The sequence below is a fragment of the Xyrauchen texanus genome, chromosome 31 (assembly GCF_025860055.1).
Source record: "Xyrauchen texanus isolate HMW12.3.18 chromosome 31, RBS_HiC_50CHRs, whole genome shotgun sequence".
Taxonomy (NCBI): Eukaryota; Metazoa; Chordata; class Actinopteri; order Cypriniformes; family Catostomidae; genus Xyrauchen; species Xyrauchen texanus.
The window spans coordinates 22,790,855-22,814,205 of record NC_068306.1 but is presented as its reverse complement, the minus strand read 5'-3'; the positions used below and the strand labels follow the sequence as shown (position 1 = coordinate 22,814,205).

The window sequence follows — 23,351 nt, the reverse complement described above, 5'->3', positions numbered from 1 at the left end:
CAGTGTGAAATTAAACAGCTCTCTCTTTCTCTTTCTGATACCCGTGGAGATGTATGGAGAGATGGAATTCGCCATGGAATGCTTACGTGAGAGGGGGTCAATGAATGGATAAAAATGTCAAGTGTGACCCTTTGAGATGAGATGAGAGACAGATTTATTGAAAATATTGCAATCACTGAAAGTCACTCTACTGTCACCACCACAGCGGCCAATATGAATCTCATAGAAATATTGTAATTTAATAACAATCTTGCTTTCCTGAATGTGCATGTGATGACTGTCACTCCAATAACCTGTACTGACGGAAATGTAAAGGCTGATTCATTTTACTCTAATGCTGTCTGCTTTGATGCTGCCATTTCTTGCCCGAATATTACAAGCAAACACCCATCTCAGATATCCTTCCTCTTGACCTACCAAACCACTGAAGCGCTTGAATAGCCTACCTGTTCTTATGAATACTGAGTTGTTAGATCAACAAACAGCTGTGTTGATTTATTATAAGACTATTAGCTGCACTTGCTGAGGGTCTCATATTGCATATTAAATATTAAGACTGAGAAATTGAGGGTAAATTACAAGGTATTACAGGATTAAAGGGATATAATTTCACGTAGATGCACTAATGTAATGGTGAATAATTGCTCCTGATGGCTTTCTCAACTGGACTGAATATGAAGCCATAACTTATGGTAGCAGCATTAACACAGCTATTCGAACATTTAGAGATTGGCAGGGCTTCTGTGTTCACCCATTTGTGTGTGCATTTATGAGGTGAAGTCAGGCTGATGAAGTGCACCGAAAACTTGTTTTCAACAAGAAAACAAACAGCAAAATGATAATCAGTGCTGTCACTTTCTAGAGAAATATTTGCTCCATTTAAATTCAAATTCCCATCTTAGCAAAGAAATGACACAAAGATGTTTTGTCTTCAGTTGAGCTGTCTGAGAAATGCATGCATTAGTCATTCTTCAACAGAAAATGTCAATTATTAAATTATTTGATACTGTGCAACTGCAAATCTTGTGCATATTCTAGACTCTAGATTAGAGTCAAATAAAGAACCTTTATAAGTTGAAATAAGGAAAAATAGATATCTTTAATAATGCTCGAGAAGTAACAACAGTACTAATTTTGTCAAATCTATACCTGCTACATATGCTGAATTCAAGTCATAATGGAATAACTGCAATTACAAATTTCTTACTTTCAACACATTGCTTCTAAATGATAATTTACCCTAAAATCAACCCCATACTGCCAACAAGCTGACTGTGGTGATGTGTGCGTGTCCGAGCGACATCTGTGGAGAGTGAGGCAGAGAAAAGAAAATTATCTCTAACAGGGGTTCTGAGGGTTAAAAAGGGTGTCCAGGCAACCGGAGGAGAGAGAGAGAGGGAGACCTGTTTTGTATTTATTTTTATTATTTATTTTAATATTTGTTAAATTTGTTAAACTAAATGTATAGATTAAGGTGTAGTTCTTTTTTACACAGCCTCTGCTTTGGCAATATTGTATTGTTTACATTCATGTCAATAAAGCCCCTTTGAATTGAATTGAATTGAGAGAGAGAGAGAGAGAGAGAGAGAGAGAGAGAGAGAGAGAGAGATTAATTTATGTTGTGCTGAAAAGTAAACTGTTGTGTGAGACTGGGAAGTGTAAAAATAAAGAATCAAGTGGATTATTCACCCGGCTCTCGCTTCCTCCTTCAGAGAGAACTAAAGATCTGTCACACCGACATTACTGACAATTGCCATGCCCCATCAGACATTTTTTGCATTAATTTATCTGTGGTCACCATTCCGTCTAGTGCTACTGATCCTCAGAGACACAGGTTCTCGTGGGAACCAGGTATTAAGCCACTGACGCAAGGTATAGGATTGGGACTAAAATACAACTCGCTTTTGGCACCACTCTGTGAACATTTCACACAGAAACTGGAGCTCACATGGGCCCAAACTTTCAACAACACTTCCAGCTTCAGCCAGTGGGCTACAGAATTTCTGTAAGCACAGACTGATTTCAGCAGCAGAATTTTTGACCTCCTGTCAACAAATTCACAATGTGATTAGTCAGTGTAAAAAGCATTCATGTCTTTGTCAAACTCATATTTGTTACAATTTGGAAACTTCAACATTTAAACATTTACACATATTTCTGTATATTACATTTTATTACAGCCATTGTTACTTGAGGCTGGATAGACCTTCTTTCAGTAAATCATAAGAGGTTGTTAAAATGTTTCTTAATGCAAAACAGAAAGAAAATTAAAATTTTTAAAGAAGTCTTTCAGGAAATAAAGAAAAGATTCTTGATTTATTTCTTAAGTTAGAAAATATTAAGAAAATAGTAGTTAAGAAGAATTTAGATAATTAAAATGGTCTGTGCGGCCCCTGTTGCATATAGAGTCAAATTATTGTAGTGATTAGATAGTCTGTCATTAACAACAAAGCAATAAAGTTTATAATGTTGCAGTAAAAACAAATGATTTCCGAGCCCCAGGATGTGAATAACTCCTAGTTTTATCTCACAGTGTAAACACAATGTGAATGCAGCATTAGTTGAAGCCAGTCTGATAGTTTGAATAAAGATACATTACAGATCTGGGTTTAAATGAGATGTTAAGACCAGCTCCCACACGTTTATATCAGTGATGATGTTCAGCATGCAGATTGTTTGCATCAGGAGGCTGGGTCACTATCAGTTTGTCATACCTCACAACTCACAGCATCTTTTAGAAAACCGTTCGTATTGATCGGCTCTTTTCTTAGCTCACACAGTTCTTCATCTAAGCCTCTGCCGAGTGCATGTTTTCAGCCTGTACTGAGATCAGCACTTACATAAGCACACTCTTAGCCCACTTCATGCCGTTTCAACTCAATTTTCTTGGCACAGAAACTCATCTTCATGTGAAAATAAGAGAAAAAAAACAAGACAACATCACAAACACACACATTAAATCATGGTGGGGTGCGGGGAGATGGTGAACAGAACGTCCCTTTATCGGAGCACAGGGTGCAATGTGAGTATTTAAGACTCACTATATGACATTCCACTCTACTGGGAATGAATACACCAAAATGCACACTTGAATTTGAGCTCAGTCTTCATAGCTCCCCCTTAACAATCCTGCACTCACAGACACACACACATAAAGCCACAATCCCCAGATCTGCTGCTGTCGGGCTTCAGCTCACTGGAATTGTGATTGCACTGGGAATAAGAGTTAAGCTGCTGTTGTGCTGTTTGGCAGATGCAGTTCAGCTGTTTGTTCAGCAGAAATTCACTGACAGACTTACAGAGGGAAGAACTCACACAGGAATATGCAAAAACGCAAAAACAAATACAATCAGATACACAGATACAGATACACACCCATGCCAATATACAACCAGTTAAGAGTGTACAAAAAAGCAATATATTAAACCAGAGTCAGTTTAGCTGAGACGGAGCACTTGTATTAAAATGAATGGGAGAAATTGGAACATCCAGTCTTTTGGGTGTAGAAAAGGATGTCCACATTACAGTTAAAAGAGTCAATCACTTTTTAACCTAAAGGGTAAGTTAAATAAAATGATCTAATTGTTTATTCAATCTCATGCCATCCTAGATGTGTATGACTTTCTTTTATCTCTTGAACACAAATGAAGATAAAACATTTTGAAGCTCCAAAATCCACATAAGGGCCACATAAAAGCCCTCCAGACTAGAGGTCGACCGACAGTGGATTTTACCAATATTGATAACTAAGTTGGGCAGTACCTGCTTATAACAGATTAATCATCGATAATTATTAAAACTGATACTGAATGAAAAAATAACACTCAAAGTGAAATAGTGCTGCATTTTATTACAAAAATAAACAGTACTGACTGAACCATGAAAATATATTGTACTTTAAAAAAAAATTATAAATATATAAATAGTAATATATATGAACTAATATTCAAATTTTAAAGTCAGCTGATTTTTAAATTGATGTAGTTTCCTTAGTCCTCAATAGGGTGGAATAAATACATAAACCATTCAGCACCATTATATTATTGCATAGAACATTCCTTTCCTGGCTGTTATAAAAGAGCATTTCATTTTCAATTAATGTGCATAAAACAAAGTTTTTGTTGGTCCATATTCTTAAATGTTAAATCAAAAGTAAAATCAGAGGGGGGGGGGGGCAATAGACAGTTCACATGGTGTTACACTTGCACTCATTCCTACTACTCCCGACTCAAGCTTCATAACAACAGCAAATTAACACATTGTTTTTTATTCAGTACAGTTGTATGTTGAGTAGCAATATTCACAGATGGCAGTGGCATTCGGCTGAACTCGGTGGTGAAACGGCTTAGACTATGAGCCCAGCCAAGGGGCTGTTCAAACAGATGGAACACCACAGTCTGGAACCAAATGCGAGGATCTTGAGACACACATTTCCAAGTTGAACATCTTTCATTACAAAGCATTTAAACAACTCATTGCTTATTCTGAGAAACGCTTATAACAGAGCAAGACGCAACGGCCAAAGACCTCCACCGCAACCATCCATTAGTTTTTCTATGTAAACGCGCGCTAGATGAACGTCTTTGTTTCACTTTGTTTTTGTTTATTCATCATCTCGTGCAGGAGCGCTTTTTTAGATGATGTGTAAATAAAAATAACTTTAAAAGCATATTGAGACACCTGTTTTCTGTTAAACTCTATTTGTTGCGCTGTGTCTAGCCTTTTTAGCGCAAGAATGTGATCGATCTGAAGTCACCGTATTACAGTGAGGATAAAAAAAAATGGAATTGAAATCAGTTGCGTTTCTGATTTGTTTATACGTTTCTCTCGGCTGCATGAAGATATTAATGTGCTTTTTCACATCACTAGCTTTAAATATGCAGCTTAGCTGGTTAACGAATGCATAAACATGACTAGCTTGACATAAACTAATGTAAACAGATTATAATAGATGGTAACAACCGTGACATTTAAACATTTAGGTAGGACTTGCGTGTTTTTGTAACATTGTTCTAATCGCTTGAGGTTAGCTTTAGGCTAATGTTAACGTCCTCTCGCCCTTGTCGGCAAACATACTGCTATTCTCTACTAATGCAGCATCTAGTCAACAAATGCATTACTTGATAATTATATGACAATGTGTACTGTAGTGTACTGTAAGTTATATGACTTATATTGTATGTCGTGTGTTTGTTGTGTTTTCGTTGTTGATGTTTTAAATCCACATCTGAAGTGTTCCACTCCATGCAGTGTAGTCTCTTGTCAAAATAAACACCACAATGCATCAATAACTAAGTTCCCATCCAAGGCTTTATGCGAAAAAGTTTTAGTGCATCAAAATAAATCTGATGGAATCGCAATTTTGTCGCTAAAATTGTGTCAAAAAAGTTTCAACATAATATTTTTACGTTAACTCTAGCGCATAAACTCTTTGTCGATACTTCAAATGGTGTGTAACATGACAGAATTTAACCCAATCGTGTTAATCATGACAATGGTATACATCCTTGAAAGCTAGTTTATTGTAGCTATGTGATTATGGATTAATCTTAACGGCATACCTGCACAGATCCAATCTGCAAACATGACACTTCCAGGAGTGCCAACACAAATATCTTGTGTCATGCACATCGACAAGTGCACAGAGAACAAATTAATGTCCACTGTTTGTGATTCATTTAATCGTGATAGCCATCAATTTATTTATTATAGTTTATTTTCCTCATGGAATTAGCCCACAATACAACAACACATAATTTCTGTGCATAAAGATGTTTTAAATTAAAAAATAAATACACAATACTAGGAGAAAAGCTTGTGTGCTTTATTGAAACACTAACATATAACCCAATTCTATAAAATTATTGTTTAGCTTACCTTTGAAGAAATGCCAGCAAAAAAGTGAATAAAGCATTAAATAAAATAATTAATTACCAAATGAAAAATGTAATGTCCTATATATGCCTTATCTTTACACAAACTTAAATTAGCCTTACTCCGTTCTGTAGACGAATAAAATCGGCTGAATGACATTCTCAGAACGTTCTGCACTTTTTTCAAGACTATAAAATATCAGAACTCTTTGTTCAATGCTGAGTTCACTTTCAGAAAACAAGCTTTTGAACATTTTAAAACTTAAAAATATTTGAAATCTAACCCTCTTTACCTCAGATCGCATTTGCAGAGCTTCTTCAGAAAATGTAAATTGCATTATGATGCTAAAATTAATTTTAGATGACAATCAAATTTAGTTGGTCGTTAAAAGTTGCTGGACAAAAATACGGGACATAATGCAGTTGTGATGGAGATGCTTTAGATTAGATGATTCTTCAAAATTGCCAATTGAATACCAAAAATGTATCATATTCTGTATATAAACCCTGATATTACACCACATAATTTTTCTTTAACAGCTGTGCACACAGCATATACACATCGATGGATGGGCCTTATACTAAGTCTGAAAGTTGCCAGTTTGAACAGGGCCATGACTATTCGCCTTCGGGTCGGAACAGGTGACAACCTGCGATAGGTGCAACATCAGGACCAATATTACAGTCCTATCAGAAGGCAACTGCTCTTTTGACTGCAATTCCTCCTCTTCTGATTGTATTAATTTGTGAAATTAAACTGACATTAAGCTGGCTAATTTCAATGAATTGTCTCAATACTCTCCTCATTTTACCAAAACTTCAGAGGAAAAAAATTAGGGACATCTGGGAGGTGTACACAAGGTACACAATTAGCGATAAACACAGATTTCTGTATGGAAACTTCGCTTAATGGCAGATTTCTTTTGCGATAAATCAAAACTTATGTGACAAAATATTTTTTATTCATGATGTCATCACGCACACTTTTTTTATCGATAAAAGGCCATTTGAATGGAAACAGGCAGAAGACGGCAAATTTCCCAAACGTTTTTTAAGGACTTTCAATTTGTCGATAACAAATAGCGTGAAAAGTGGATGGAAACTAGGCTAGTGAAGTGATGGCTTTTATTTCGCCTCTAGAGGCTGCTCTCATAATGTATAATGACAGCGGACCAATCCCAGCAACTCCAGCACCTGACACAATGGGGAAAAACTATCAGTGTTGATTTTTGCATATGACTGATAGTTCCAGAACTCTGTTATCGGTGCCGATTAATCAGCAAAAAAATATATATTGGACGACCTCTACTCCAGATGACTCTGGTGGTTTAATCCATATCTTCTAAAGCGATTTGATTGGTGTGGGTGAGAAACAGATCAATATTTAAGTCCTTTTTCCTTCACTTTCACTTTCTCCTTCATGCATATCACCCACTACTGGGCAGGGAGGATAATTTATGATTAAAAAATTACTTAAAATGACTAAATTCCTCTGCAGTGCCTCCTGGAGTGAGTTATTTTTGTACATGACACTGCACAGCTGGTGGAGAGGGGCAGAGTGATTAAAATTTCTTGTCATAAAAAAAAAGATACTGTTAATAATATAGTAAACATGTGAAGAAATGGGTTATGTCAGCTGTTCTGTTTTTGTTTTATTTATTACATTTTTATAACTGTAAAAAACAAGTGAACATATCACACACATGGAGCCAGCACCTCTATAGGCAAACATGATATAATTACAAATCTTTAAGGGAGTGGGACAGCTAAATCCCCTGGCTACAGGCTCAACTTGGGGCCTAACTTTGGACCTAAAAGTGCTCGCGAGGCCTCCCTTCGAGCCTTTGGACTGAATTGTATGTGCTTTCTCTTAAGACCGCATTACTGCTGGCTTTGGCATAAGTAAAAATGGTCAGTGATTTGCAAGCACTGCCAGTTGAGAATTCATGTCTGGAGTTTGGTCCAGGTCTTTCAAAAACCACTGTCAAATCCAGAAAAGGCTATGTGCCTAAGGTTCTAACCACACCCTTCAGAGTGCAGGCCCTTTGCAAGAGCTACACACATACGTTGAGCACACCCGGCAATTGAGACTCTCTAACCAACTCTTTGTGTGCTGCGAAAGAAATGTCCATCTCCATGCAAGACTTTCTCAATGCGATTGCCCTGGCTTACAAGTTGCAGGGTGTGAATTGCCCAATTGGTGTTAAAGCACACAAAACTAGAGGCATGGCCCCTTCATGGGCATGGAAGAATAGTGTGTCCTTACTAGACATATGTGTTGCAGCAGGATGGTCTTCTCAAAACGAATTCTTAAGGTTTTACAACCTAGATGTAATGTCGTAGCAAGTCATCTCTGACTGCAGCATCATATTTCCTCTCTGGAATGTTATGTCATGTAGTGCGGCATGATGGGATTCCGTTCCCCATAGCGTTAGCTTAGTGATGCCGTCAAAACATTCTGAGGATTGGAGATTGCATGCCTGCTTTTATACCGCTCTTTTTATGTCCTCGCTCAAGTCCTGGAGCTGTTTGTCTTTGCTCCCATCCTGGAGCCGTCTGTCCTCACTCCCATCTTGTAGCCACCTGTCTTTGCTCCTGTCCTGGAGCCGCCTGTCCTCACACCCATACTAGAGACTTCTGATCCCACTACCTCCTGGAGCCTGCTCACCAAATCAAGCCATTATGCCTAGTCATACTGACACTACATCAAGTCAAGCTGCTACACCTAGCCTAGCCACCACTTCAAGCCAAGCATCCCAGTCGTGTCAAGCAGTCCAGTCAAATCAAGCAGCCACTTCAAGCCAAACCTTAACACCAAATCAAGCCATCATGTCTAGTCGTACTGACACTACATCAAGTCAAGCTAGTAAACCTAGCCTAGCCAACACTTCAAGTCAAGTATCATGTCTAGTCGTACTGACACTACATCAAGTCAAGCTAGTAAACCTAGCCTAGCCAACACTTCAAGTCAAGCAGACCAGTCAAGCCAAGAAACCCAGTCAAGTCAAGCAGTCCAGTCAAATCATGCAGCCACTTCAAGCTAAACCTTCACACCTAATCAAGCCACCACGTCAAGTCATGCAGCCGGTCAAGTCATGCAGCTCAGTCAATTCAAGCAGTCCAGTCAAGTTAATCAGCCACTTCAAGTCAAATCTTCACACCTAACCAAGTCACCACATCATGTCAAGCCTGCTGGCCCAGTCAAGTTACCAAGCCTAGCCAAATCAAGTCACTTTTTCAAGCCACTAAGCCTAGCCTAGGTGTGGTCTATCCTGCTGATCCCATCCTGGACCATCCCACCAGCACCACCTTGGGCTGTCATGTGATTCCTTTCTGCCGGCGTCACCTTGGACTGTCCTGCCAGCCCCTCCCTGGTACATCTCGCAGGCGCAGTCCTAGTCCATTCTGCCTGCACCACCCAGGTCCCTCCTGACAACGCCACCCTAGTACGTCCTTCCGGCCCCTCCCTGGTTCGGCCTGCCAGTACCACCCTGGTCCACTCTGCCGGTGCCACCCTGGTCTGTTCTGCCCTGGTACTTACCTTTGTTTTCTGATTGTTCATTTTTGTTTCTCTGTCTTGTCTGTTCTGTGTTTTGTAGTGCCATTCACCTGTTTCCCCACCCTCCCTTCCCATTGTGTGGTATTTCGTCTAATTTTGTCTTGTTCGTGGGAAGCCTGGGAGTCGTCCCCGGTCATGTTGTTTGTACCCTGCCCTGTTATACAGGTAAATTCTTAGTTCCTTTTGTCTTGTTGTTTTGTTTTTTCTCCCTGGTGAGAGTTTATGTTTCCTGTTTGGTTTAATTTTCCTTTTCAGTTTGTTTTCAGTTCTATTTTTATCTAATCTTTCATTTCTCCCCCTTGAGTTTTGTTTATATTTTGATGTTTTTTGTTTGTTTCAATAAAAACAATGTGACGCAAGATGTGACTCAAGATGGCACCGAGTATGGCTGCTGCGTTGCGAGCTCCGATACAACACTGCGGTTTATTGTTTGTTTTGTTTACAGTTCTTTGTTTTTTTTGTCTTGGATGTTGTCTGCCTTATTGTTTACAACAGACAAACGCTTTTGGACATTGGTTCTACAATTACACATCGAAAACCGGACTTCAAATTCCTCAATGCCGACCCGCTGTTTACAAACACGCCGACGGAGCCCTTTGTCTGGCCTGCTCGGCCGAGGAAACGCAGAAGGAAAAGGGGAAAAAGAGCCGGCGTTCTCATCATAGTAAGACGTCGTGCAAATCGACCCCCGCTACCCAGTATACTACTGGCAAATGTTCAGTCTCTGGACAACAAGCTCTGCGAGCTGAGAGCGCGGATCTCCTTCCAATGAGAGACGAGATTGCTGTGTTATCTGTCTTACAGAAACCTGGATGTCTGCGGGATTGCAGACCCGGCCATCGAAATCACGGGCTTCTCCGTGCACCGAGCGGACAGAGCGAAAGACCGCTCAGGTAAAAGCAGAGGTGGTGGTGTATGTTTTATGATTTATGATTTATGACAAATCATGGTGTGATCAGAGGAACGTACATTTCATCAAGTCTTTCTGCTCTCCTGATCTGGAATATCTCATGCTTCTATGTCGACCATTCTGGCTACCGAGGGAATTCACAGCGGTCATCATCACAGCTGTGTACATCCCCCACAAGCCGACACAGACCGGGCACTCAAGGAACTGTATGGGAGTTTAATGAGCAGGAAACCGCGCACCCTGAGGCCGCGTTCATTGTTACCGGGGACTTTAACAAAGCCAATTTTAAAACAATCGCTCCAAAATACCACCAACACATAAATTTCAACACACAAGGGGACCGGGTTTTAGATAATTGTTACTCTCCTTTCCAGGATGGCTACAAATCCCTCCCCCGCCCCCCATTTGGCAAATCGCTTACAGGCAGAAACTGAAACGGGAAGCACCCACCCTCAGAACGATCCAGTGCTGGTCAGACCAATCAGACACTGCGCTACAAGACTGTTTTGATCACGCGGACTGGGAGATGTTCCGGTCCGCCTCTGATGACGACATCGAGGTTTATGCTGACAGCGTAACGTGTTTCATCAGGAAGTGCGTAGAGGACGTTGTTCCGACCAAAACAATACGGATATACCCCAACCAGAAACCATGGGTTAACGGCGATGTTCGCACGGCACTCAATGCGCGGACCTCCTTTTAATTCTTCTAACACGGAGGAGCGTAAACAAGCCAGTTATGCCCTCCGTAACTCTATCAGTGCAGCCAAACGCCAGTACAGGGACAAAATTGAAGGTCAGTTCAACACCACCGACTCTAGAAGTATGTGGCAGGGAATTAACACCATCACGGACTACAAACGGAATAAAGACTCCGCCGTGAACACCGCTGCATCTCTCCTGGACGAACTTAATACATTTTATGCTCGTTTCGAGGACAATAACACCACGCGGCTGGTGTTTTTACGAACATTTTCAATCTGTCCCTCTCCCTGTCTGTAGTCCCCACATGCTTCAAAACATCAACCATTGTGCCTGTACCAAAGCAAGCCATAATCACTTGCTTAAATGACTGGCGTCCTGTTGCTCTGACCCCCATCATCAGCAAATGCTTTGAGAGGTTAATCAGAGATTACATCTGCTCTGTGCTGCCCCCCTCTTTGGACCATTGCAGTTTGCCTACCGCAACAACCGCTCCACTTATGATGCCATTGCATCTACACTACACACTGCTCTCTCCCACCTGGAAAAAAGGAACACATATGTGAGAATGCTGTTTGTAGACTACAGCTCAGCATTCAACACCATAGTGCCCTCCAAGCTTGATGAGAAACTCCGGGCTCTGGGCTTAAACAGCTCGCTGTGCAGCTGGATCCTGGATTTCCTGTCAGGCAGACGTCAGGTGGTTAGAATGGGCAGCAACATCTCCTCATCACTGACCCTCAACACTGGAGCCCTGCAGGACTGTGTTCTCAGCCCACTACTGTATTCACTATACACACATGACTGTGTGGCAACACAGAGCTCCAATGCCATCATCAAGTTTGCTGATGATACGACAGAGAGGAGGTGCACACTCTGACACGCTGGTGTCAGGAGCACAACCTCTCCCTCAACGTCAGTAAAACCAAGGAGCTTGAAGTGGACTTCAGGAAGAAAGACGGAGGCTGTTGTGAAGAAGGCTCACCAGCCTTCTTCTTCCTGAGATGGCTGAGGAAATTTGGAATGAACCACCACATCCTCACACAGTTCTACACCAGTACTGTAGAGAGCATCCTGACTGGTTGCATCACCGCCTGGTACGGCAATAGCACCACCCACAACCGCAAAGCCCTGCAAAGGGTAGTGCGAACTGCCAGAAACATCATCGGAGGTGAGCTTCCCTCCCTCCAGGACATATATAACAGGCGGTGTGTGAAAAAAGCTCGGAGGATCATCAGAGACTCCAGCCACCCGAGTCATGGTCTGTTCTCACTGCTACCATCAGGCAGGCGGTATCGCAGCATCAGGACCCGCACCAGTCGACTACATGACAGCTTCTTCCCCCAAGCAGTCAGACTGTTGAACATTTGATCTATCAGGATCAATAATTAGCACTACACATTATTAATCTATAATCTCACACTGGACTGTCAGCATATTCTCCTCAATACAACTACTTTATATATATATATATATATATATATATATATATATATATATATATATATATATATTTCATATACTCTTTACTTTATTGTATTGTATATTGTGTATTCTATATTGTGTGTATTGTTTACTGTACATTGTATATAATTATTGTTTTGTGTAAGTATGTGTACATTTGATATGTAAATTGTTTTGTGTAAGTATGTTGTTTATTGTAATTGGTATATGTCTCGTCACTGTCATGATTGCTATGTTGCTCGGAACTGCACACAAGAATTTCACCTACTGTTGCACTTATGTACATGGTAGTGTGACAATAAAGTGATTTGATTCGATTGAAAACACCTTTCATTGCATCCTGCATCTTGGGTCCTTTTCAAATATATAGTGACATTTGGAGATTGAATTCTTACCCCATTCAAATACACAGGAGCTTTACTTGTATGCTACTTATATCTATAGAAAATATCTGCTCAGGATTATTTCCAAAGGGGCTAACTTGCTTTTAAAAGGGAGTTTGATGAAATAAAAATAAAAAAAAAGGTTAGAAACAAATATTTATTTTACATTCCTTTTATATTGCTCAGAGGTTACTCTTTCAGATCTTAGGATATACTTAATGGAGATCTCAGTTATGTTTGATTTGATGGGGATAGTTCACCCAAATTGAAAATTCTGGCATCATTAATCATCCTAATGTGGTTAAATTATCCCTTTAAGCATCAAATTTGTCTCAGATATTTCTCCTAAAACTCCTGAGAATTAAAAATAGACACAACCCTATTAAGATATAGCATAGATGGTCACCAGCATATCTTGTGTATTGGATGCTTCTCTACGGAACAGGATGCTTCCTTGCAGGCTTCTAAACTAGCTTAACCAGCAAGGTTTCCTTGGTCAACCAACTTAAAAGACCATGCAAGTCAACCAACATAACAAGTTAAATTTTGCTGGTTATTTTGGGAAGAGCATGGTTATGTAGTTCCACCAGTTAAACCAACAAAAATCAACACATACTTAAGCAAAACTCTCCGTCTGATCTCCATTTTATCTCATTGCTGTGATTTTTTTCTTTCATATGAGCACAAACTAAAATAATCATATCTGGAGCCATATTCACTCTTCCGCCCACACACATACACAATACACAATTCCACCCAACCCCCAACACGCTCTCAAAAGCGATTACGCTCACACACATCCACAGATAATACACAAGCTCGCACACAGCGCATGGTCATTCACCCACCTCCAAAAATGCACACACTCCCACACCCCCTCAGGATTGAACTTACACTCAAATACAACTCAGATATTTCCATGATGGAAAAGATTTTCATCATGCCACATCCCATGTGAAACAGTCACACACACACACACACACACACACACACACTCCCACACAGTACTTGACATCTGTAATCCTCTTCAGTTAGCCAGCACATTGAAGAATATGAGTGAACAGTTACAACAAATCAAATCACTCTCTCTGCACCTCCCTTGTTCTACCTTTCCCTACGCCCGCACAGCTGCCTCTCACCTCTTCTCTCTCTTTATCTGTATTATTTTCTGTGCTTTATCATCACATCATAGTTTAATTCCGTCCATCCCACAATGCCATACACACCATAACCACTCTAATCATTTTCCTGCTGTCTCACTTTTTAACGAATAACTTTGATAAATTTGTCCAAACTTTCCTCCTCTCATTTACCATTCACTCTGCTCTGATTCTATCATGTCATAGACCACAGTTACATGCACAGCATTTTCATAAAAAATGACAAATGTAAAATCACCCTAATGTAGCTCGTGGAAACGCATTGGAGAGTAACCGGATGTAAACAATTATAGGACTTAAATAAATAATTATCTGTTCAATCGTATCATATCATATCACTTTTGAAGACATTAGTTTTACCACTGGAGTCGAATAGATTTCTTTTAGGCTGCCTTTATGTGCTTTTCGGAGCTTTAAATTGCTGATCACCATCCAATTGCATTTTCTGGAGCTGAGATATTCTTATAAAAATCTTTGTTTGTGTTCTGCTGAAGAAAGAGACATCTGGGATGGCATGAGGGTGAATAAATGATAAGAGAATTTTCATTTTGGGTGAACTATTCCTTTAACTAAAAGACACAAGAGCATCATGAAATGCAAAATGTAGGTCAAGAGACTATTACAAATGAAGACCATGATGTTTCTTTTAATGTTTGCTAAATGTTAGTTAAAAATTAAATCTCTTCCTTGTTACAAAAAAATGTATACAAATAAATAAAATGTTTCTTTAATAGCTTGACTTTTCACAACTGTATATATATAAAATATCATCAAGAATTTCTTTGGTTTGTACATACGCAGATATAAATGAATGTTCAGTTATGGTGGGCATGCTGAATAAGGTGTTTACATGACCCAACATTCTGAATAAAAAAAGTGCACATTCCAGCTGTCTTCTTCAAATATTTGGAAGAAAATAAAATTGGTTATGGCAATGTGGTTGTACATTTACATTAAATGTACAGAATATGACCAAATCGTGATTAGTACCACAGTGTACTTGTGAATATATATGCGGTCAAATTGTTCCTTGTCCTATCATACAAACTGCTGGAACTTCTCCATTTTTTAACACATGACTCGATCTGTCAGATAAGTCATTTGTTTCATGTAAATGCACTCCAGCTATGACTCAGAATGCTACATTCACCCCAACAGCTATTTAAGTTATTTACCTACAACTTGACAAGCACGGCACCGTTTACAACACCCACCTTCCTGTCTCTGCTTCCAGCATGTTCTCTTTTACAGTTGACCTGCTCACCTGAGATCCACAGCAGCGCTGTGTGCTTGATGTGCAGGTCAATATCGATCTTCAGGGTTGAGAAAATATTCAGCATCTTTATCATTCTGCATCTCACCCTCTCTGGCTCACTGCCAGTCTTGACACATCGCTAGCTTTCAACTTTATCTCTTGTTCTTTATCTGTTCTCTTTCCGGCTCTAACGCTCTATGTGAGGCTCATATATATGGAAAATATGCTATACCAGGCTATCATCTATTTCTGTTTTAGTGTTTGAATGTATGTAGTCTTGCATACTATGTGTTCTATATAATGTTAATAATGTTATTGTTATAATTACACTGTGAAACTGCCACATTAGGGTTATTTACCTACATGCACACACGTTTTACACAGTTTTACTGGCGGAAAAATTAGTTGGACTTCATTTAAATTATTTACTTACATGCAGGCCAAATTTATGGGGTTCACGTGAAATGAGCGTGAAGCGATCGTCTGTGTTCCGCAACTGCTTTCGGGTCCTTGAATAATGTATATCATGCGAGTAAGGGCAGCCGGTGGACTTTCTGGTGCCCTCCTAGGGTAAGATGTTGCCCCCCTAGGGAGTTGGTGCCCTACGCAGACTGCGTAGTATGCGTATAGGGTGTGGCAGTACTGCTTACATATTTATCAGTGGGACTTTTATTCAAACTGTTTTTGCTTCCTGTTAAGAACAGGAAGGACTCCTATTTTGGACTCATATATAAGCCGCATGGCTTATCAGGACATGGGGTAGCCATTTTGAGGAGAGAGTCAAAAAACAAATGGAGGATTAACTGTGTTGGGGCCTGTTGCCAGTAAAAACAACTTTTCTCTTTCTTGGAATTGACTTGTGGATTAAGCTTTGTGGATTACTTGAAGCAGACCCTATTTCCAAGAGAAGACCATTTTTGTTGGACTCTGGGATTTAATCATGTATCACTCAATTGGACTCACTCTATGGGATATTTATAAATATATACACTTGTTTTGGTTTATGGTGCTGTGTGTTTGTAGTTTTGTTGCAGCATCATAATTCATGTTTTCTTATGTGCCTCCTCATTTGTTGTGTTTACTAAGTTTGAACAATTTGAAACTTTTTGGACTACCCCAGATTCTCCGAACCTTTGAGGTAACTATTGAGTATATTGATAAGGGTAAGCCCAATTTGTTACAATGCGGTAGACCTAAAAGTCTTCTTAACACTTGAAGCACACTTTAAAATGTATGAATTTCTTTTCAAGAAAAAAAAAATCTAAAATGTTCCTTGTTAGATATTATATAACAATAGATATGCTATTCAAAATTAAGAAAAAGGTATTGTGACACTTTCTGGTTGTCAGACTGATGAAACATGTCCATATGTCTGCAGGGAACATCTGTGTAAACATGAGGGGAACTGACTTCCTCTGGACCAGATGGTAAAATGTAATGTAAAAATAGCTCCGAAAAGTTGTCTCAGATAAAAGGTCTTACATTTGTTTGCAGATGCCACTTGGTGTTATATTTTATCTAGTGCAATGAAATTCATAAATTTTTTCTTACTGCCCAGAAGAGAAGGAGAAGGAGAAGGGCCCATACCCTTCAGGTGCATACAAGTGTGGCTTGTACCTAAATATATTTTGGGGCAACTGTACATGGTTAGGAGTAGTGGGTCCTAAAACATTGTGTACTAATAATAGTATGCCAAAAGAGCCTGGTTTACCATTTCTAGCAGGGTTTGTTTTTCTTAATAATATTTTAGTTTTTTTAGGTATGTATCCAACATAATGCAACAAAGGTTGGTATCAAGGCACAATAGGACCTTTCCCATTGCAGGAACTAAACCCATTTTTCACTTTTCCTCTGAACTACTTTTCATCTCTTTTATAGTCCTTTAGCCGATAAGAGGGACTTTAGAGGGAGTTTTTGGCTCCTACACTGGTGTAAGTACTTCATCGGGAGAAGAGGGACTGTGGGAGGAGCTGCAACCTGTGTAATGGTCAAACACGTATGACACACAAAGCAATTAGAAACACAAAGAGTCAGCATGAGTAAACAAACATGTAGCTGTTAACTTGCTACTCAGAAGATTGCGCTAACTTTCCAAATCATATAACAGAAAAAAATAACAAAATTAAACCAACAAAGTATTCAAAGAGAATTTCCTGTTTTACATATTATGTGTGTGCAAGGGGGTGAGCCGAGCTGCAGCGTGACTTCAACAGGAGATCCGCTTTTGAGTTTTCATAGCATGTCCTATTTAACTATAGTGATTTCTGGATTACTACATTAAACTTTTCCTGGGATAATGGACATAAATAATAAGATGTTTATTGAGAGTGGGTAATTGAAATCTATTATAAACTTACTGTAACTGTCATGAAATCTAATTTACACGAGGAAAGTGTTGCATGCCTGTTACTGCCTGGTTAACTTGCATCAAGGCATCTTTTTTATGTCAATAGGTAGTACAGTAGTTTATGTTGAGTCATAAAAGCCTTTAATTTAAGATTGTATTGATAAATAGGTTTATAGTGCATTTTCAACATGTTTTTTGCTGAGTTTAGCGTGTGCTGCATGGTTAAAATAGACTGAGCTCCTTGTCTCTCCTCTCACTACGGCTTCTGGGATTGCAGCACTGCACGTACAGCTCACGTGCCCGGTGTATAGACTGTAACCTGAAGACACAGTTTGTGTAAAACAGCCCCAACAAAAGGCCATCCTTCATCCTTGTTGTTGCTACTATAGAATCGCACATGCAAACAATGTTGGGAAAAAATGGTCGACACTAGATGATGTCAGTAGGGGGAAGGGGGTTCTTTTTTTTTGTGTGTGTGTGTGTGTGTGTGTGTGTGTGTGTGTGTGTGTGTGTGTGTGTGTGTGTGTGTGTGTGTGTGTGAGCGTGTATTTATCACTTTGTGGGGACCAAATGTCCCCATAAGGATAGTAAAACCCGAAATTTTTGACCTTGTGGGGACATTTTGTCGGTCCCCATGAGGAAAACAGCTTATAAATCATACTAAATTATGTTTTTTGAAAATATAAAAATGCAGAACGTTTTCTGTGAGGGTTAGGTTTAGGGGTAGGGTTAGGATTAGGGGATAGAATATAAAGTTTGTACAGCATAAAAACCATTATGTCTATGGAAAGTCCCCATAAAACATGGAAACACAACATGTGTGTGTGTGTGTGCGTGTGTGTGTGTGTGTGTGTGTGTGTGTGTGTGTGTGTGTGAATGCAAAAGGCAAACGTCTCCTCAGGTGTGCCATTTCTCTTAAGATTTCTCATTAGATTTCTCATATAGAAAGTTACTAAGGGGAAAGTACTGGGACTGAATGTGGAAAAAGGGCTAATTTAATGATGTTGAGGTACATCTTGTACATACTCAAATGTATGTACTTTGCCATCACTACTGAAGTTCATGCTTTTAGCGTAAAGTAGAAGTATACAAATTGTAATGCAACCATGAGCTAAATTTATAATGACAAGTTTCCTTCTTGCCTAATCCGGCACACAAACATATTCTGTTTGCAAACATCTGCTACAATCAGCACTGGCAGTGACGGAGAGCACCTTTCTCATTTAAATCCTTAATTGCACACTAGACAAATTATTTATAAATCATATTTAGAGTTGTAAATACTAACAAATATTTCACTTACATGGTCTCATCATTGAGGAACTCCAGTTTGCCAGCCACATCCTCATAGTCTTCTCCAGCCTTGGCGGTGCCCTCTGTGATGTGGTACGGTACTGCAACCTTCCCTCGAGCTCCAGATGTTCTGTGGACCTTCACCTGCATGATGCCCACACTCTCACTCACTCGTGAGGAATTGCTCTCGAACGTGAAGATACCAGCGTGGTCATCATCGTAGATGGTCACCGTGGCAGTGTGAGCAGTACCCAGAGCGGCTTTAGGGGTAACTTGGCTGGACCCTATAATGCTGTTGCCTGGAGACACGGCATTCGGATCGAGGATGGCGACCTCAGCACGGTGGACAACCCGAGGGTTGCTGAGGTGTACATAGAAATGCTCATCTTCCTCAAATATGTCATCGTCAATCACACCAACTGTCAGCTCCTTCACCGTCTCACCTGGTTTAAAAACAAGGGTGCCCTCGGCGAATTCATAGTCTGATCCAGCATTAGCTGTGCCATCCTCTGTGCGATAGTCAACCTAGAAACAGGAACAGTTTGTACAGTCATATAGATAAAGTGTTGAGAATGCAATAAATATTTTTATATTCCTGTGAGGTACAATGTATGAAAAAGTAATAATAATTGTAATACATGCAGTCTGTTTTAGATGCAGGTGTAAGATTGTATACTGTAAACACACATACTGTACATCTCCAAGATGTCTGTTAAAGAGTGTATCATCTGGAAAGCATTGCACTCTAAATCATAAACATCTCAAAGATATCTGCAGAATGTAATCTTGCAGATGAGAAAATAATGTTAAAAAAAATCTTCCAGGTGGAAACTCATCAAATAGACATCTGGAAAACATTTGTGTGCTTAACATGATATGTAGACCATAATGTGGCACAATATTAGTAATTTTTTACTTATTTCCTGTGCTGATATTATCAGCTGAAGGGTTTAAATAACAGAAATAGTGGCTCTCTTAGGTGTTGTTATTATTTAAAATAGCTTTGAGAGTCTTGTCTTGCTGTTGTAACTTTCATGAGGGTTTCTGGCCATGGACAGTTATATCATATCCATATACTGTGATTACAGTACAATGACATAAATCATCAAAGTACAATTATGAAATTGTTGATTCAAACATTACCTTAACTGTGCAGCCACTGTCTCCACCATGACGGGTCACTGAGAGTTTTAAGGAGCCGCAGTTCTCAAAGCACTGGTAATGGGAGGGCTCAAACTCCAGATAGATGGTGTGAGGGTCTTCTTCCTGAGCATTAGACTCATGGCAGCTCACAACTTTCCTGGCCTGGTCTGCAGCATGCTTCTTCAGGATGTTCCCCGCTCCGATCATCATGCGTGTGGCCTGGATGCGGTAGAAAGCTCGACTCTTCTGCTGTTGCACTAGGACTTGATAGTTAGCCATCTCGATCAGCTGCTCCATGTCCTTTTCTGGGTGTCTCTGTTTAAGATCCTTCAGTGTCCGAGCCATTTCCCTTCTGGCCTCCTCTTCTTCTCCTCCACCTCCACCACCTCCTCCTTCCTCTACTCCAGCCAGCATGCCATCAAGGACCTCCTTGTGGTGAGAGTTGGCACCCTGACCATCCATCTCCATATCCATCTTGGTAAACATACCATCGCCCTCTGTCTCGATGATGATTCCGCGATTCTTGTCGGCACGGTAGCGCTTGTGGACATATTTGTAAAAGAGCAGCCGACGGTCAGCAATCCAGGCCTGGACCACACAGAGTGGAAAGAAGAGGAAGGTAAGGACAGCCTCCCAAACCTCCACCACACCAGGAGAGATGATGGCCAGGATCAAGTAGAGCCAGATGTAGGCAAAGATGCTCCAGGCTGCAGTCACAAAGAAAACCCTCAGGTGCTTGATTTTTCGCACCTCGCCGTCTGGAACTACGTAAACACAAATGGCGATGATTATGAACATGTTGAAGGCAGCGCTGCCTACAATTGTACTCGGCCCCATGTGGCCAGCCTCAAACTTGTGCCCACACACCTCAATCACAGATAACAGGATCTCAGGAGCTGAAGATCCAAGAGCCATGAGGGTCAAGTTGGACACAGTCTCATTCCAGATGCGGATGGTCGCTGTGGTGGTTTCGCCATTGGGTTTCTTGATTGTTATCTCCTTCTCTTGAGAGGTAATGACCTCGATGGAGGACATGAACCGGTCGGCAATGATAGACATGCCCAGGAACATGTAAATGAGGGCCACAAAGTAGACTATGGCACGTGCAACCTTGTCGCCCACAGAGGGGTTCAGGGGATTCCATACCGGCAAAACTACACCTTCAGAACAGCTGTCCTCCCCTGAGCAGTTCCCTGGGCTGCTATGGGACACATCGGGACTGGCTTGAGAGAGATGGGTGAGGCCCAAGAGGAAGATCAGGAAGAGAAGTGAGGATAGGCAGGGAGCAAAAGAGAAATGGAAGGACGGTAGCCGCAAATGAATCATGGTGGCAAAGTACCAGTAACTGCGTCCACAATTACCAGAGTTGACAACCAATAAACCTCTGAAACACACAAAAGAAAAAAAATCAGGACATTCAAATCAGTAACAAAAGTTATTCAGGAGTAATTCTCATTCTTACTATAACCAAAAGCAAAAATGTAATTTTTACTCCCCTTCGAGAGGTAAATTTTTTGTACATTCAAATGAAGTCATCAATGCTTCACCAACCACATCACCTAAAGTTAGTTGAGGATCATTCAAGAAGAATCAGATTGCTGTGTGTTAATTGTGGAATTTCTGACAACAGCACAAGACAGCTTATAGAAAAATGCATCATGGTAAACTAGAAGGTGTAGAGAGTATATGATGATACGATCACTTCTGACAAACTGTGCACATGTGGGTTAGCATCTGATGAGTATAGGCAACACAGAAAAACCTTCCACATTCAACCTTACATAATACATCATGTAATGATTAGAAGATCCCCATTACATAATTTTTGTTTCTAGAAGAAGATTAGATTATTGTCTCATTTGACAAATAACCAACACTGATATATTAAACTATATATTGGGGTTGCTCTATATATTATAGCAACCCCAAAGTTGCAATATAAGACTGTAAGGCTATTTAAAATGTTGAAATTCCATTTATTACTGGGTTAATGTGGAAACATGATATAAAACATGATTTTGGCCACAAACTATACAATCAGGAAACCAAAATGAATTTAAGGCTGTAACCCCTTTAAAAAAATCTTCCTTTAACAATTTCTCTTCCTTTCTCAGGGCACTCATTTTCACTTTCTTTTTCTCTCCTTCAATGATTAAATCATATGTGCCTCTACTCTGGAATAGTGACTATCACTTGAACACATCCTACTGTCTCTTGAAGAATCCCTGTAGAGGCAAGTTTATATAAGAGTTGGAATTACTCATGCATGACTGCTGCATTTGGCCCCTTGACTAAGTCACATGCATAAACATCAGCATCTCTGGACTCTTGGAGCTGCAGAGAATTATTCCACTTAATGTGAATGATGAATGAACGTTACATTTATATAGCGCTTTTCAGATACTTCACTTAAAGCTCTTTACACAGTGAACAAGGGACTCTCCTCAAACACCACCAGTGTGCAGCATCCACCTGGACACCGGGGTTACACTCCTACTCTTTACAAGGAGCGCCCTGAGATTTTTAACTACCACAGAGAGTCAGGACCTCGGTTTAACATCTCATTCGAAGGTCGGTGCCTTTTTACAGTATAGTGTTCCCGTCACTATACTAGGGCATTAGGACCTACACAGACTGCAGGGTGATCACCCCCCACTGGCCTCCCTAATACCTCTTCCAGCAGTTTTCCCCAGGAGGTCTCCTATCCAGGTTCTGACCAGGCTCAACACTGCTTAGCTTCAGTGGGCAACCGGTCTTGAGCTACAGGGTGATATGGCTACTGGCCAATGATGTGTGTGGTAATGATGTGTGTGGTAATACCTAATAGTTACTCTAAATCCAGGCTTCGTCTCCTAACATACACATGAACCTGTTCATTAAAGTCAAACTGAAACATTATTTGTAATCCATCTTACTCATGAATTCTGATATATTTTCGAGTGAACAGGATATTCAATGAGACAAAAAGGAAGGTACTTTATTTAATAAGACAGAATTAATTACATGGTGAAAAATACATGTTCCATAACAACATGGAGCCAGGTGTTTGGAAGGGAGTGGTTGCAAAACAAGAGGGCTTTGTGATATCAGTCAAAAAAGGAAAGTTTTTTTGAAGGCAAGTTTTTATGTTTTGATGAAAGAATACAAACGACAAATCTTTATAATGTTGACCGATGAATCATACACAATAGAGCTGTTCAGTCATAATGTCAATTTGTTAGCAAATCCGACAGCAAAGTTGCTAGATTCAGCAGAAAAACAAG

The 23,351-nt window shown here is 40.1% G+C and overlaps 1 protein-coding gene across 11 annotated transcripts in view; it reads right to left on the bottom strand.

Annotated features, from left to right (window-relative positions):
• slc8a4a (solute carrier family 8 member 4a) overlaps positions 1–23,351 on the bottom strand; it is a 96,170-nt gene that overhangs the window by 44,048 nt on the left and 28,771 nt on the right. For 7 of the 11 annotated variants that reach the window (XM_052100374.1, XM_052100370.1, XM_052100373.1 and 4 more), the window contains exons 1-2: positions 20,089–21,174; positions 18,956–19,470 (exon numbers count right to left, since the gene is read on the bottom strand). In XM_052100374.1, coding sequence (XP_051956334.1) covers positions 18,956–19,470; positions 20,089–21,159 — 1,586 coding nt within the window. In that variant the 5' untranslated portion in view covers positions 21,160–21,174. Of the gene's footprint in view, positions 1–18,955; positions 19,471–20,088; positions 21,473–23,351 lie in introns of those variants that run through there. The other 4 variants (XM_052100379.1, XM_052100380.1, XM_052100378.1 and 1 more) reach the window with 3 other exon arrangements.